The 15,758-nt window shown below is 41.4% G+C and overlaps 1 protein-coding gene and 1 long non-coding RNA gene across 7 annotated transcripts in view; one reads left to right on the top strand and one right to left on the bottom strand.

Moving 5' to 3' along the window:
- The window catches only part of CADM1 (cell adhesion molecule 1), a 325,642-nt gene that overhangs the window by 57,961 nt on the left and 251,923 nt on the right, over nt 1-15,758 (bottom strand). For all 6 annotated transcript variants that reach the window (XM_082682635.1, XM_082682633.1, XM_082682631.1 and 3 more), the window contains exons 2-3: nt 7,570-7,716; nt 5,824-5,976 (exon numbers count right to left, since the gene is read on the bottom strand). In XM_082682635.1, coding sequence (XP_082538761.1) covers nt 5,824-5,976; nt 7,570-7,716 — 300 coding nt within the window. The remainder of the gene's footprint in view (nt 1-5,823; nt 5,977-7,569; nt 7,717-15,758) is intronic.
- LOC309840507 lies at nt 8,147-14,683 on the top strand. The gene is made up of 3 exons (XR_014298635.1): nt 8,147-8,685; nt 9,760-10,023; nt 12,645-14,683. It is a non-coding gene; the product is annotated as an uncharacterized lncRNA (long non-coding RNA).

Below are 15,758 nucleotides of genomic sequence, written 5' to 3' on the forward strand. Positions count from 1 at the left end.
ATTGAAATTATCCATAAAGAACTGGGATACAATCATGACCTCCGATGGACAGCGTTGTAATAAAATCCACTGGATGGGAAGATGTGGTAAGGTGGGATGTGCCAGTTAATTTGCATTAATTTTCCCATGTTCTGAAATCTAATGCTCCAGATTTTAGAAAGCAAAGGTGAAAGAGACTATTAAGTGCCTGCAAGTCCATTTTATATGTCAGAAATAAAACCACTCTTCTTTAAGCATATTAAGCATATGGAATAAGATGGAATAAAATATTCGGGGGCTAAAGTGCGGAATATCAAATGCAGAGAAGGTAGGGTGATGGGGATGGTGAGAAAGCATGTTATCTTTTATGAAACCGAGCTGACAGGGAGACTTCACATCAGGTGCAACCTTACCACAAGACAGAGCTTCTTGAAATAAAAATCAGTAGGAATACGGAATTTGGCAGAGTGAATCTCAGACTATGTGCTCTGACCACCATGAATAAGCAAAGACAGTTCTGAGAGTTATGATTAATAAGTTTCTCAACTCAGAAGAGAAACAAGAAATTAAATATGTATAAACATGCCATCCTGATGATCAAGTTGAATAATATATCTCTGATACCGCTTCAATAAATTATGGGATTAAACCACGTATTTGGGATTTCCAACTGTTCGAGTCCAATGTAAAATTCTGTGCACAGGGAGACTTTTACATTGACTTGAAGCACTTGAAAACTCCTACAGAGAACGATGGAAAAGAAAAAGGAAAAATGGCATGTTGCTTATGTTTCCCAGCAAGACAGTGTGTGGGGTGTGTGTGTGTATGTGTGTGTGTGTGGAGGGGTGACTATTAGAGCAAAAGCAGGCCCCTTCTTTGTTCCCCACGGAAAAGGAAAAGAACACATTTGCTCAAGTGGATGTGTTGCCAAAGTGATATGGCCCAAATGAGTAGTTAAACATGGCAAAGAACTACCCTCGCTTACATTTAAAAAAAATACATAAGCATAAAGAGAGATAGTCTAACATCCAATTTGGAGCTGCACATCTGCCAGTGTTTTAAGAGACACAGAAAAGCAGTGACAAAAGTAAATGGGGCGACTTTAGCTAGCTATTTCCTGAACGTAGATATTCTTTCCAGATGATAATCGGGATGGTTATAGATTTTCATCACGTACGCCTAGAGAGTTGATAGGGAATCCACACAGAGACTGGATGTTTTGGACCAACAAATACTACCAAATTCTGAGTGCGGTATCGCAGGAATATAGAAACAAAATGCTATTGTTAGAGCGAATGTCGGAGGAAAAGATTGCCCAAGCCTGAAGAAAATAAGATCCCGGTGAGCTAGAAGGAAGAAGTAAGAGGCAAGAGGATGAAATCACCAAAGAGTAAAAGACATAGGAACGCCACCCCCCACAGCCCCTCACATGGAGGAATCAAAGTCAGACAATAGTATTTCTATCAAGGTTCAGACAGAAGTAAAAGGAGAGTGATGGAAATCATTCTTGATGTTGGCATATGCCATGACGCCCAACGAGAAATGGGATTGAGTACAGTGACTGAGAAGTGATATGCAATTTAAGGAAATTCAAACTGAGTAGGTTTCACTCAGAGAAAGTGATCCTCTTTGGATAGGACAAAGAGGGCAATGGAGTCCGGCGGATTCCAGTCTGCTTGTGTAACTTTGAAGAAAAACCTTGCCGGTAGCTCTGTGGTAACCTGGGAATCTCAGCAGGAAGAGATCCCGGAGTCATTAAAGGTTCCTGAACGCTCCACTGTCAAGTCTCAATGGCACCCAGCCTCCCAACACGGGCTTTGCCAGGCATTCATTTCCTGTGTGTTCCTGGGGCTCTTTCCTTCATTCTCTCCTTTGCCGAGCTGGGCCTGAAGACCGCTTAGTCCTCGTCACAGGCTCCCCTAAACACCACTAGCTGCTCCTCTTCGGTGATCTTTCTGTCTGTAAGATGGAGGCGGTCGTGGATGGGACAGCACGTTCTTTCTGCATTAGCAATCACGACTGCCAGTTCAAAGGAAGGAGATGGGAAAGTGCACGTACAATTAAGCCAAGAGGAACGCCTACCAGTGCCTCTTAGATGTTGTTTGGAGGCTCAGAGCCTGACCAGCAGCAAAGAGACCCTCTCTGTTTTGGATTACCTATTGGTTGGCATCGCCCATGCTGCTTCTTCCTCTTCTACAATAGACATGCCGTCAAGTCCCCTGACCCTTCAGGGGGACACCTATATCCATACTAGGTCCTTGGGTCATCTTCACGAAGAGCTGACTGACATCATCTAACTTCACTTTGCTAAAGTGAACATGGGGACAACTTGCCACGTCTTGGAAAACGGGACCAGTGCAGAAAAATAAAGAAGTTGTCATTGAGAAAAGCATCCTGAGAAAGAGCTGAGTGACTTTATTCCAAGTCCACAGTGTTTTCAAGATTGTGGCCAGGATTTCTGACTTCACTAAGATGAGAAGAAGAAAACAGTTAAGGGTAGTGGGAACTGTGTGATTTGTATACCTAAAATCAAATTGAATCATGGGAGTCACAGTGGTTTGTTGATATTAGCTATAAAGGTGACTTCTCTGATTTTTTTTTTAAGTACAAAGAAGCTTTGGAAAATATAAACAAAGTGATTTAAGTCTTTCTAAAAAAAAAAAAAAAAAAAAGGGACCAAACAAGAAAAACTCCAAATTTATTTTGGTCTATTAATTGTACCCCATTCTCCCTTCAACTCCACAATGCCTACTGTAATATAAAAGTGATTAGTACAGTGTAAAAATCCATTTGTGGGAAAAATGAATTAAAACCGCTACTAACCAGAGATTACACTTAAATGTGCTCTACTAAACAGACACATTTAGTAAAAACTGCCTGCGGCCGTTAAGGAAAATAACCAAAGATGTATGTAAGGAGGTGCATACAGATGAAAACCTGAATGAAAATCACAGGGGGAAATACTAGAAAATAGCAAAGAAATGTCAAGGTTCTTCTCAGCTAACCTCAAATCTATAAGAGTGCTCATTATAAACATTACGCCTACAACATTAAAAAAAATCAGCAATATCAAGATGAGTCACACATTAATTACAACAAAAGAGGAGTCTTAAAGCTGATCAGTATGTGAAATCTCACTCCAAAACCCTTTGAAATAATTAGGTTCTCCTGTTCCTGGAATCTTAAGAGTGAACACTAATCTTAGAAGGACAGGACTGTAATAATATTGCTGCTATTATCAGTAACTATATTTATCTTAAAGGGGTGTCTTCTCTTTCTCATTACACTGTTTCCACGAATACTGGTATAAAGGGAGTTCTACACTATGATCGAGAGAAAAGAACAAAGTCACACAAGTGGAAGGAGTGAATGTAGCATCCTAAAAGGCACCCAAATGTGTGCAAAATACCATTGACAAGTTTTCAGTTTTTACATGGATCAGATAATTCACGTAACAGCAACTAACAAATAACCATCTCCACGTCTTACAATTATGCTGAAATTTTTGCTGAATGCTTCAAACAGCTAATAGACACAGGCACCAAAGGGAGCATCTCCAACCTATCAAGAAGTTTGACAGCTGTGTAAGTATATACGGAGTCCTTTTCAGAGAACCATAGATAGAAACGAAGATGCTAATAGATCACTCTTCATTCATTAGAATATCTGAAAATTCTAAACCTTAGGAAGAAGTTTTGAATATAGGAGTATGAGTGGAAATTGTCAGATTTTGGAATATGAAAGACTGAAACACTGATGACAACAATTTCACTCCGTCAAAGGCTCCTAGAGTCAATTCAATGGAAAGAATATTAAATGAATACATAATATCTGCAGAAAAAGCATCTCCCGGTATTACTCTTAAGTATGTTTAAGTTAATGCTTCTATACAATACAAGCAGGAACCTATTACTTCTAGAATAATCAGGCCTCCAGTAGGATTACAGCCATAAATGCCTCTCGGAAGTCTAGCGCTGTCAGGCTGACTCCCAAGCACTGGGCATAGTCATCCAAACTAACCTAATCCAGTGGGTTCGCAAACAAATGTACACAATTCCGGAAACCGACAAGCAGTCACTGCTTGCCCATGGTCAGACGTACTCCCGAAGACAAAAGATGTGCACCTTCAGGGAAAAGTCTCGAAAATGGCAGCATTTGGGATTTTACTGAAAACAACCCAGGCTAAAAGACACAAAGGTTGTGAGGCAGAACTGTAGGGTCTGTTTCAAAGCCTCTGGTTCTAGATTTGTACCATGTGCTCTGTAACCCAGGCGGGATGGCTCATCTCTCTTCTTATCATTTCTTCCTGTGAAAGATAGTCAGGTACACTATCTTTAGATGTAGAAAACACCCTAAAAACTACACTATCCCATTCCACTGCTGTAACTCTCGTGCAAAGGCCATAATCAATGATGGATCCATGGGCGGATGGCTGGCTATTGGAGTCACACACTGCACACTATTTTCAAATACTTCTGAACAACTACATGGACAGAAAACCTCAAGGCACATCTGTAAAACACCAAAAGAAGTCATTCCAGCAAAACCTTTCACGCTTATTATTTCTTCAGGTTTAAGAGGGATTACGCTAAAATTAAAGCAGACACGTACATCTGAAAGTCATCTATCGTTCAACACAGACTCTGTTAGAAATTGCAACAGGACTTCCCCAAATCAGTATTCCTCTTATCAAGAACATGTATGTAAGCACTAGGGACACGTTTTAATGAATGAAGAATTATTTCCCCTTTTACAGCTGTGTTTAAACAGAGTAATGAGGCAGCAGCCCCATATGGACATCCATAAATACATGTATGTTCACACACACCAAGCAGAAACGTCCTTCATATTTATCTTTCCTCCTTAATCTTCATATCATTACACCGAAAAGCTGCACTCTGCCGCCGCAAATAGACTTTGATGCATCGTCTTTCTGAAGGTGTAAATCAGAGATCTTGCCTCATGCCTTAGTGTACGTCCTTGAAAACTCAGTTTAAAAAACCCACATCAGCTGCTGTTATGTACTGGTATACACATTTGTCTAAGAGGTGACTAATTCAGACCACCTTCAACACAGGGATATCTGCTGACTCCATCAAAATCTAAATATGGAAAGTTAGCTGTTGGATTTTTCCTGAAAATCACAACCTGGTGATCGTCACTGAAGACATTCAACTCCCTCGAAGTGTCCTCAGCAGCCTGTCGACAGGCCTGGCTTATTATCAGCCTCCTCTCCCTAGAAGCTCTCAATTCTTTTATGTCCAATGGTTGTAATTTGTGGCAAAGTGTGTGTTCATGGGGTATGATTTTTACAGCGTCGTCTAGAGTAGAAGCAATACACAAGGCGGTGAGTAAAGCCAGATATGAGATCAACGATATTAAATGATGTAGCGCAGAAGGAAAATTCATTAAGGGGACTTTATAAGTGAGCTCTGCCACAGGGTACAATACAGATGTGGTAGCCCACCTCCTTTTCTCCTGCACAGAAGGAACAAAAAAAAAAAAAAGAAAGAAAGAAAGAAAAAAAATCCTGGTTGTTCAGAAGCAATGACGTTTCATGTGGTGAGTGATTCATCTCAGGGCTCAAAATTCTCTGGATCTTTGCTTCTGAAGCTTGAGGGTTGAACCCAAGAGCAGGTGGGATCTATAAAGACTGCTGATTGCCATTCCTTAAAGTGTTTGGTAAAATAGGCTATTTTTAAAATTCAGCAACAGGGCAGCGATCCATCCTACAACAGGTTTGAATAACAAAATTTACCATTAGCCTCTTCCTTGCTGCTGAAAGCCATCCGGTAAGGGCTCCCCGACTCCGTTTCCCAAGACACCCCCCCACGCGTTCCTTACCCAGCACTGTGATTGTGGTGTAACTTTCTTGTGGGGGGTCAGTGTAGAGCTGGCAAAAGTATCTTCCTTCATCCGAAATTGAGACGTTTGTCAGCGACACTTTGAGTTCACTGCTAGAAAAATTCAGCAACTGAAACCTGCTGTCCTTCAAAGCTATGAAACAAAACACAGAGGTAGTGATTAGGGGGAAGACAACAGACAGTCCATTTTCCCTGCCTAGGGGAGGAGAGAGTTAGGGGATTCAAAAGGCCGCGACGGAGAAGAAAAATGGAGCGAGTCTTTGTGTACCTGTTGGGTACTTCTTCATACTTCCTGAATTACTATTTTGGGCTTCTGCAAAACCGCGTGTAGACAAATAACCTTCAGCCAAAGGAGATTGACACACATGGGAGCCTGTGGTATAGCCGCACACCTGTGCGCGCACACACGCATATGCACGCACTCACGCACGCACGCGCACGCACACCCCTTGTTGTCTGTTACCTGCCCTGATTCATAATTGTTTCAGATTTTCTATCAGAGTTCGGTAAAATGAAAACAGAAGGAAAGCGCAGGCTCCAGGCCCTGAGAAGTTCAGGCTTTTAAGTTGTCTCGAAAAATCTGAGGCCTTGCAAAAAAAAGAAAAACTGGTTCCAAATTATAAAGATTAAAAAAATCATTATTAGTAATTTCTAAAAGCAAAACGGAAGTCCTTAAAAAACAAAAAACAAAAAACAAACAGAAAAACCAAAACAAACAAAAAAACCTTCACAGTGAAACAATCCAATTTAACTTGGATGCACCTTTGTATTTGGTTTGGTTGGAGGTGGAGCCGCCCAGAATCCATGACCTCAGGCCTCCCAAAGCCTCAGACTCCCGCCCCCCTGCAGTTTTCTAATTACATTCAACTTCACAACAGGAAACGTAGGAAAGCAGAGTCACTGCAAAAGTCAGGTATGTGGGCTTTTTATTAATTTCAAATATTCACTTTTAAAGTCCTTATGTCAATTTTGGCAAAGGCTAGCTTTCATTCATAATGACCAAAATTCACTCTAAGAATGACCGGCCCCTCTTCTTTGACCTTCCTTCATCCTCTGCAATGTTCCTTAGTTTTACCAACTCTTTCCCTAGTTCATGATATGTTCTGGGGCGTTGGGGAGAACGCGGACAAGCGGATGTAAAGGGTCATTCCTCGACATCTGCTTTGATTAGCCACCCATGCTCCCAAAGAGCCATTTTTTGAGACTCTTACATGCATTTGAACCATTTCTGGGATATACAATTAAGTTCTGATAATTACCTACAGAGATATTACATTTGGTAAGATTTCAGCCCATGGTAACCTCTGTCTACCAGAGGTTATGGTGATAGGACATTTTGGTTTTCTCTTTATAGGCACACATTGTCTTGGAAACTTCCATCTTCAAACTGAACAGACCACCCTGCAGAGTGCTATATTTTCCTTGCCTTACCCTATTTGAGTTGTTTGTGTCAGCGAAGTATTTGGGACTCAATTGCAATTCACCTTGAATTACTACAATCAATTCCTATTGCAAAGTAAGACTGCTTTACTTTTAAAAGGGACCATTCAAGGTTTCTATTAAGTAGAAAGATTATGATTGCATGTCTCTTCTTCCCTCTGAAGAATTGACTAAACTTTAAGCATCTAACATTAAATTTAGAAAAGGAGGCCTTGGCAATCTCTTTATCAAGACAATATGTAGGAAGAAAAAGTTGCCACCTAACGCTACGGAGATAGAAACTTACGCCTGAAGTCTCTGAAATAAATGGTCTGCCTGTTGGGATTCAGAAGCTGAATCACGGAGTCGTCACTCTTATTGACTTGGCAGCTGATGGTTGCGACTTCTCCCTCGATCACTGTCACGTCTTTCGTAAACAAATTCTGTCCATCGCCTTAAAAAAAAAGAGAGAGAAAAGAATTTCCATCAATTAAAATTTGGTTCATATTTTCTCGTAAGAACGAGAGACAAGAAATGTATTCCAAAATGGGCACCAAGGGCGACAACGGTGTGGCTCCCATCTTCCTCCACCATCCATGAAGGGAGTCCGTTCACCCCAGAGAGACCCAGGGGCAAAATGCAACTAAGGCTGGGATCAACATGCTCTTAGAAGTCATGATGCAACGTCCCGGCCTCCGCTATCTTGTACCCGTTGAGGAGTGTGTTGGAAAGGTACCGAAAGGTCAGAGAGTTGACTTTTCTAAGAAACTGCCGCTCTCAGGGATGGAGTAGGGGAAAAGCATATACCTACCCTCAGCTCACATGCCCTTGAGCTAAGCTATTTGGTTGCCTCACAGGAAACTCTAGGGGCCACTTAATAGGAGCAGAGAGGCGGCTCAGTAAATAATCTCATCTTGTTAGCAGATGTCGTCATTCTCAAGGTATAGGCACTTCAGCTGTTTACTGTGTGGGAGAGGGAGGACCTACTCAACTAGGACTGTCTGGAAGCCCAGTAAAATCCTGGGAAGGCTCCTAGTTCAGTCTGTTACTCTGCTCTCAGAAACTCATGGCTTCACGACTCACCCAGAGCCCTGGGCAGTCCTGAGCCTTGCTCCTTCTGTCGATGGCCCCCCATCTAGCCATTTAGACTTTCTCTTTCAGAACTCCTCACTAAGTCAAGGCTTTCGGATTCACTGATAGAAGGCTTATCTCCACATCTGCTCTCATTTGTTGCTTCTGTGATTAGTGACAGGAGCCGCAGCCCCTTGTAAATGACCCATTTGATCCACAGCACAGGAAGGGGAAGAAGAGAATTCAACTGACGAGCAGAAGATGAAGTAATTGTTGAATGTCCTGTTCTGCACCAGCACAGCAGAGCATACAGAAATACAGGGCACTGTCCTGATCTTCCAGAAACTGCCAGGTGGGTGGAAATGGGCATCGAATCTGCACGTGTGGAGTAAAAAGTGTAGCATGGGCGATGGGTATGGTGGTCGATCAGGAAGGGGAAGAAGATGATTGCTTTTTGGCTGTATGATTTCAAGTAAAGCATTTAAAGTCCCTGAACCAGTTTCTCATCTGCAAAATGGGGACAGTAATTCAAAGCCCTCTCAGAGAGCTGTCAGAAGGATCGAGGAAGGCAATAAATATAGATCATTTAGCACCGAGTCTAGCTTCCTATAAGACTGAATAAATGGTGGCTGCCATCATCCTCACCATCCTCTTTCTAGTTGTTAAATCCCAACATTTACCAGGCAACTCCACGTGGTGAGTGGTATGGATCTGCGAATGGAGTCTCCTGGTCCCTCTTCCCAAGCTTTCCAGGTGACTATAGATCAGGGTGGTTCATGCATTCCCCCCACCAAAACAAACAAACAAACAAAAACAAAAGAAAATCCCAAACCCCAACTTTGTCACAGTTAGAAACAAAGGTCAAAGATAAATACTATTGTGAGAGAGCACGCACATAGAGATGTAATTAGAAGAAATGGAAGATTTCCACGTGCTATCGTAATTTCTGCTGAAGGACCCTTTTTTGGCAGGACACAGTGAGGAAGTGTGACCAGGGTGTCTGAGATGGCTTTAAGCCAAATCTACCTAGAAACAGACCAGCCTCTGATAGAGGATTAGAAGGGAGGGAACTAGGGGATAAGGACAAAATTATTAGAGCCACAGACAAACAGAAATTCTTGGTGATTGAGGAGTCAACCAACGTGAAACCCCAGCCTTGAGATCTCTGATGCAGGGAATTAGCCTTGGTGTGAGCATGCGGGCCCACAGGCCTTGTAGTGAGCGAAAGGGGAAACTTTCCCTAGTTTGATCCCGCAGCAAAGGCTTAGTGGGGTGAACAATGTTGTGGAATAACAACAAAGAGAAAAAGTGATCCAAAAAAAAAAAAAAAAAAAAAAAATCAAACAAACAAACAAACAAAAAACAATCCCAAGAAACAAAAACAAAAACAAAATCCACGAAGGAATGCTTCTTTTTCCCTCCGCAGATTTCTGTGACAAACCCAGAATTCAGAAGTCGGCTGGAGGGAGCAGTGGATTCCCAGACTGGAGAAAAGAACAAGGAAAGGGGAATTCCTGCCAATCAAGCAAGCTTTTCAAGGTGTTTTTTCCTGGCCCTGGCAACAGTATGTACAGAAAGGACGATACCCTTATTTCCTCAGGGTAACCCAATCTAGTAAGAAAATTCAAGAAAAATTAAACTGCACGATTCCAGCGTTGCATCGGTCTGAAGTCACGGGACTTGCTGTAAGGTGACTAGAATACCAAATGGGGTCTACTGGGTTGCGGGCAGAGAGTTCTTCTATCTAAAGAAGTCTGTTACCAACATAAATAAGAATCTCTCACTTCTAAAAGGAACCCATAGAGGGGCGCCTGCGTGGCTCAGTGGGTTAAGCCGCTGCCTTCGGCTCAGATCATGATCTCAGGATCCTGGGATCGAGCCCCGCATCAGGCTCTCTGCTCAGCAGGGAGCATGCTTCCCTTCCTCTCTCTCTGCCTGCCTCTCTGCCTGCCTGTGATCTCTGTCTGTCAAATAAATAAATAAATAAAATCTTAAAAAAAAAAAAAAAACATAATAGGAACCTATAGAAAGACTGCCCGGGGATAGGCCTCAGTCCCTTCAACATTAACCGCACCTTACAAGTCCTGACCACCATCTTGGGGGGTACTGGAACTTAAAGCCAGTTACAATTCCACTGGACCCTAATAAGATGCTTTCTGTAGAACTATACCTTTTAGTGTCAGTCCTTCCTCAGAATGCTGGTGTGTTCTCTCTGAGTACCATCCAGACCCACATTAAGGCTCTCAGACATTAGCAGAGGAGACGGGAGACAAAGAGGAGGTGACTGTGATCCTATGTTTTATGCAATTAAAGTAATAAAACAGGGGTGTTGCTTGTTAAAAAGTGTATACATTCTTAATTACTACTTATAATTAGGTAACATAAGACTGGATCACTTTGGTGCGTTATTATGAAGTCCTTCAGGTAAAATTTTTGCCATCTGCACATTTTTGCCCTCGTGTGCTCTGCTGCATGATGGGCTCTGCAAAACCGTGGTGGTATCATCTTTGCTACTGTATTATTTGTTGAAATTGCGAAAGCCAACCTCAAATCCGATGTCTCAGAAAATGACAGTTCCTTGCTATGTTAACATGGTTATAATACTAATGCTAAAAAAATCACAAGTGATAATGAAGTATTTTGCTGAAAGAGATCAGAGTGCCTTGGCTAATGGTGGTGGCCCGAGAATGTCACTGTAAAAATCACCAATAAATTACACGGGTCAGCTGGACAGCAGTTACATTAAACAGAGCTCCATACTTTGAGGCGCCATAGGACGGTTGCGATGGAATAATAATGACCTATTTATTTGAGGCGCGGGATGTGAATGACAGTGATGAAAATACGATTTGTATGTCAGTACTCTTAACTGCCTGAAGCCTTTCTGTAAAAATAATTTCTGCTCACATCCTCAAATATTTCTTCCAAACAGAAGGGTGCACTGTGACTTGATAAATTCCCCCTTGAAATAGATATCATGACAATTAGGTTGTTATAGAACACAACTTGATGTGTAGCAGAAGGGTACAAACAGGCCATGTAGGGGCCTTTCTTAAATAATCCGTTTAAGAAAAGCCTTCCTGATTTTCTAAAACTCAATTAGCAGATATACCGTCAAGGCAGAAACAGCACATGTTCTGGGCAAGAGAAATCAAGTAGGTACAACATACTGTAGACATTAAATAAGGCTGTTAACAGCAAGGTAATTTATTTTAAGGGCGGAACAATGTCTGACAAGTATAGACATTTTTGACTGCTAATTGGTGTATATGGATGGGTGAGGTTTAAGAGAAAGAATCAAAATGGATTTTTATTTATATCAGCAATTGTATTCCCTACAACTTTCCGATTTGTCCCCCAATTTCTAAAAATACAACTTTGGCACTGGTGAGGCCAGCAAGTCTCCCACAGTAAACTAGAATCTTCTAGGACATTTATCACAAGACAGAGAAAGCATATTGTCTAAGAAAAGAAAAAAGAATTCTATGATCAGTAAAGACTATTTCAGCCGAATGGGTTAGGGCTGGAGTGGGGGTGCCACGGGCTCGTCCGTCCCCTATTCATTCAGTCTTCAACAGGCTTAACTCATGGATTCTTTCCTGAAACCTCATTTGGTTACAAACCATTTCTAAGGGTATTACACACAACACTAGCACCGATGGGCATCTCCCTCATCCACGATACGGCTGCCTGAAGAGGGTGATGGGGCAGATCTCAGAGCCTGACGCTAGAATGAGAAGCAGGGGAGCGCCTGGGTGGCTCAGTGGGTTAAAGCCTCTGTCTTCGCTCGGGTCATGATCCCGGGGTCCTGGGATCAAGACCCACATCAGGCTCTCTGCTCAGTGGGGAGCCTGCTTCCTGCTCTCTCTCTGCCTGCCTCTCTGCCTACTTGTGATCTCTGTCTGTCAAATAAATAAATAAATAAATAAATCTTAAAAAAAAAAAAAAAGAGAAGCAGGGAAGGGAGCAAACGTTTCTCTAGGGCCGGGCACTGCACTGGCTGCTTTGCACACGTTTCCCTCTCAAACTCCTGGAGTTTTCAATACCCCCACTTTAAAGGTGGAGAACAGGAGACCCAGAGAAGTTCAAACAAGTTGCCTCATGTAATTCAGCTAAGTGCCGAGGCCGGTGTTTGAACCCAGTTCCGCTTCCTCTGGCCCATACAGTTTGTACTTTTCGCCCAGCCAACCTCAGGCTCTGCTGCCAGGATTCTATTGGCTCTGCCTTGGAGAATTTACTTGTTTTTAAAGAGGGTTATTTCCCTACGAGCAACCTTTGATTTTTTTTTTTTAATTTCCATAATTTATCCAGAACACAATTACGCACTTGAAGATGAGAGAGAGAGTGTCCTGACTGTAAAGCACCTTGTTTACTACGGCGTCTTCTGCTCGGCACTCAGCACACTTTGCCCCTGGAGAATGCCTTCATTACCAGCGCATGGCGGCCACTTGCCAGCACAGGGAGCTCGCCCCCGCGGCCTGGCTGCTAATAAAGAAAGCACTTCATTTACACCAGGGGAGTCTCTCCAGTCAAGTCCATAATAAAAGGGCAAGTCATAGTTAGAACAGAATTTGGTTTATACTATAGCAACTATGTAAACTCTTACTGACACCGAGGAACACAGATGACTCTTAACTGGGAAGACAGTTTGCCCAGAGAAAGAACAAATAGAGTCCCTTGACCTACTCCTTTAGTAGCAAAATCATATTAAGGCTGTATGGAAGAATGAACCTAGCATGAAATCAGCACAGTCAGCTTGTCTAAACAGGCAAAAGTCAAACCAAGAATACAGAATGCAAAAACAAAACAAAACAAAACAAAACAACAACAACAACAAAACCCTCCCAAAATGAACAAAACCTGCCAAGATCAATGTAGTCATTAACTCCAAAGAGCCACCCTTGTTCTTAAAACTTTGCACTAATTAAAGTCTCAGGAATATTAGTTCTTACCCTCCAAGAGATATCTAAGTTTAGACTTTGTGAAGAGTCAAAACACTTGTTTTTGAAAACCTTATTATTGGGGCACCAGGGTGGCTCAGTCAGTTAAGCACCTGCCTTCGGCTCAGGTCATGATCTCAGGTCCTGGGTTTGAGCCCCGCAAGAGACTGCTTCTCCCTTCTCCCTCTGCAGCTCCCCCTGCTTGTTCTCTCTCTCTTTCCCTCTATCAAATAAATAAACAAGATCTTAAAAAAGAAAAGAAAAGAAAACCTATTTTCTATTGGTCTGTGAGCCCTCTGTGTCTTAAAGTTTCAAATGGCTTTGCCCCACTTCTGTCTGTGGGGTCCCCACTTTTATAACGTTTGGTATATGCCCAACTTGAAAGAACCACACTTGCCACCGACCTAATTAAAACCATCACCAAGAGAGGCCCCATGATTCCTGCTAACACTTTTGAGAGCTAGCACTAGAAATGAGTATGGTTCAGGAAAAGAAAAAAAAAATTAAGATTCTGTCGAAACCCAGAGGGAAAAAAATCTTTCTAGCTGTGTGTGTTCCCCCAAGTCAACGTAAACACAGTGTTCACTACAAATCATTAACAAAGCCATTAAGATTTGATTTCTATCTAAGCAATTATTTTGTACAGCATATTTTGTACATTTCCTTTAAAAGACTCAATCCTATCTTTCAATTCATTAACTGTTCCTTGCATTTATAGCATTTTATATCAAATCAGAAACCTATTTGAATTAATAAGAATTACAGTAAAAGTAATTTGAAAATAAATTATTTGAAGTTCAAGACACGAAGGCTTTTGATGAAAGAGTTTATCCCATTTAAATATTACAGTAATGTTTTTAGTCATCCAAAGTGCAGAGGAGAGACTGTGAGAACCAGCGTCCAAAAAAGATAAGCCCATCAACGTGCATTAAGGTTAAGGGCAAGACCACTTGAACATAAATAGAACTCTTTATTTCAAAGAGAGGCGATACTTCAATCCTTTGTGAATACTTGAGTATTTATGTAAAAATCAAAGGCATTCAATCTGTCTGCTGTTTACAAAGCTTGTCTTCACCTTTTTGATCGCCATCCGTGTTTGGCTATCCCGAACAGTTAAGTCGAATGTTCCAAGGACTGCCTACTCAGTGGTCCAAATGATTACCAGTGCGAACCCTGCAGCTCATAGAGTTTGGAGTTAAAATAAACTAAACCGACTCCCCAAATAACCGAATGGGCAAGATGATGTGACATTGACCAAAGCATGTCATTTGCGTCACCTTCTTTTTCGCAAAACCCTTATGAAATCAAAGGTCAGCGGAACTGAAAGTAAGCTCTCAGAAGAACACTCCCATTTCGTAGACGAAGGTACTAGGGCTCAGGCCAAAGCAGACGCCACATCTCCCATTGGGCCACCAACGTATTTCTACTCTTGGCTATTTCTGACTAACACTTATTGGTTTGTTTCTAAATACTAAAGCAATATATGCTAGAGGTTTTTGTTTGTTTTGTTTTGTTTTGAACCTTTGTGTTATGTGTAGTATTTAGAATACCGTATCCTATAGTATGGAGATGGTCAGGATCTCACCAAGAATCTCCTGTAATATAATTATTGTTGTGTCACTTGAGCTTATGGAAGGAAAAAAAAAATTACTGAATTTAATCTAATCTCCTTTTATAATCAGTAAAAGGTGAGGCAAATTTTTGAGCGGCAAGTTAAAGAGTAATCTTCCTCAGTGCTGGTTTTTTCTTCAATTAAAATTGTTGATTTCCCCTGAATATAAAACAAAAAAATATCATCTGACACAACATTAAGCTATTCATGAATATTCTGTATACACATTCTTGTTTAGTTGACTAATGGCAAATTAACGTTCTCTATTTTAGCTTAAACACATACTATAGGTATGTTTGATTAGCATTGAATTCCAAAAGCTGATTACTATGCATGCTTTGATTATGTAATTACATAATAGAGTATAATGGCTCCTTTGGAGTCATTATGATCTATATGGCAAATATGTTTCAGTTTTGCTATAGTTTAAATACACGTTGAGATGACAGCTCATAACAAGGCTCCACTTTTCACTCTTATCAGCTAAATGGGCATTTCTCCATTCATCCCAACATCTCCTTGACACCAATTAAAGCCTATTGTGTCAGGCCGCGTACACTCTGAGAAATCCCCTTTGTTTTCTTGGCATTCAAAAAAGGACATTAATTTTAAAGGCTGTATTAAGCAAAAGGCCTGGGTTGTTTTTTTTGTTTTGTTTTTTTTAAAGAGGCTGAAATTCCATCTTTCATCCAACCTTTGAAAGGTCTGCAGGAAATCACATCTAGTTCATCAATCACTTCTCAGACAACCACAAGGGGGTTAAAGATGGAATTTCACCTTTAACTCCAAAATGCACATGAAGGGGGACCAGCCAAGAATATTGATGCTTATGGCGGTGGTTGGCCACGATGCATTCATTCAGCTGAGGGTCTA

This window comes from Mustela nivalis, assembly GCF_964662115.1.
Source record: "Mustela nivalis genome assembly, chromosome: 9".
In the NCBI taxonomy this organism is placed as follows: domain Eukaryota; kingdom Metazoa; phylum Chordata; class Mammalia; order Carnivora; family Mustelidae; genus Mustela; species Mustela nivalis.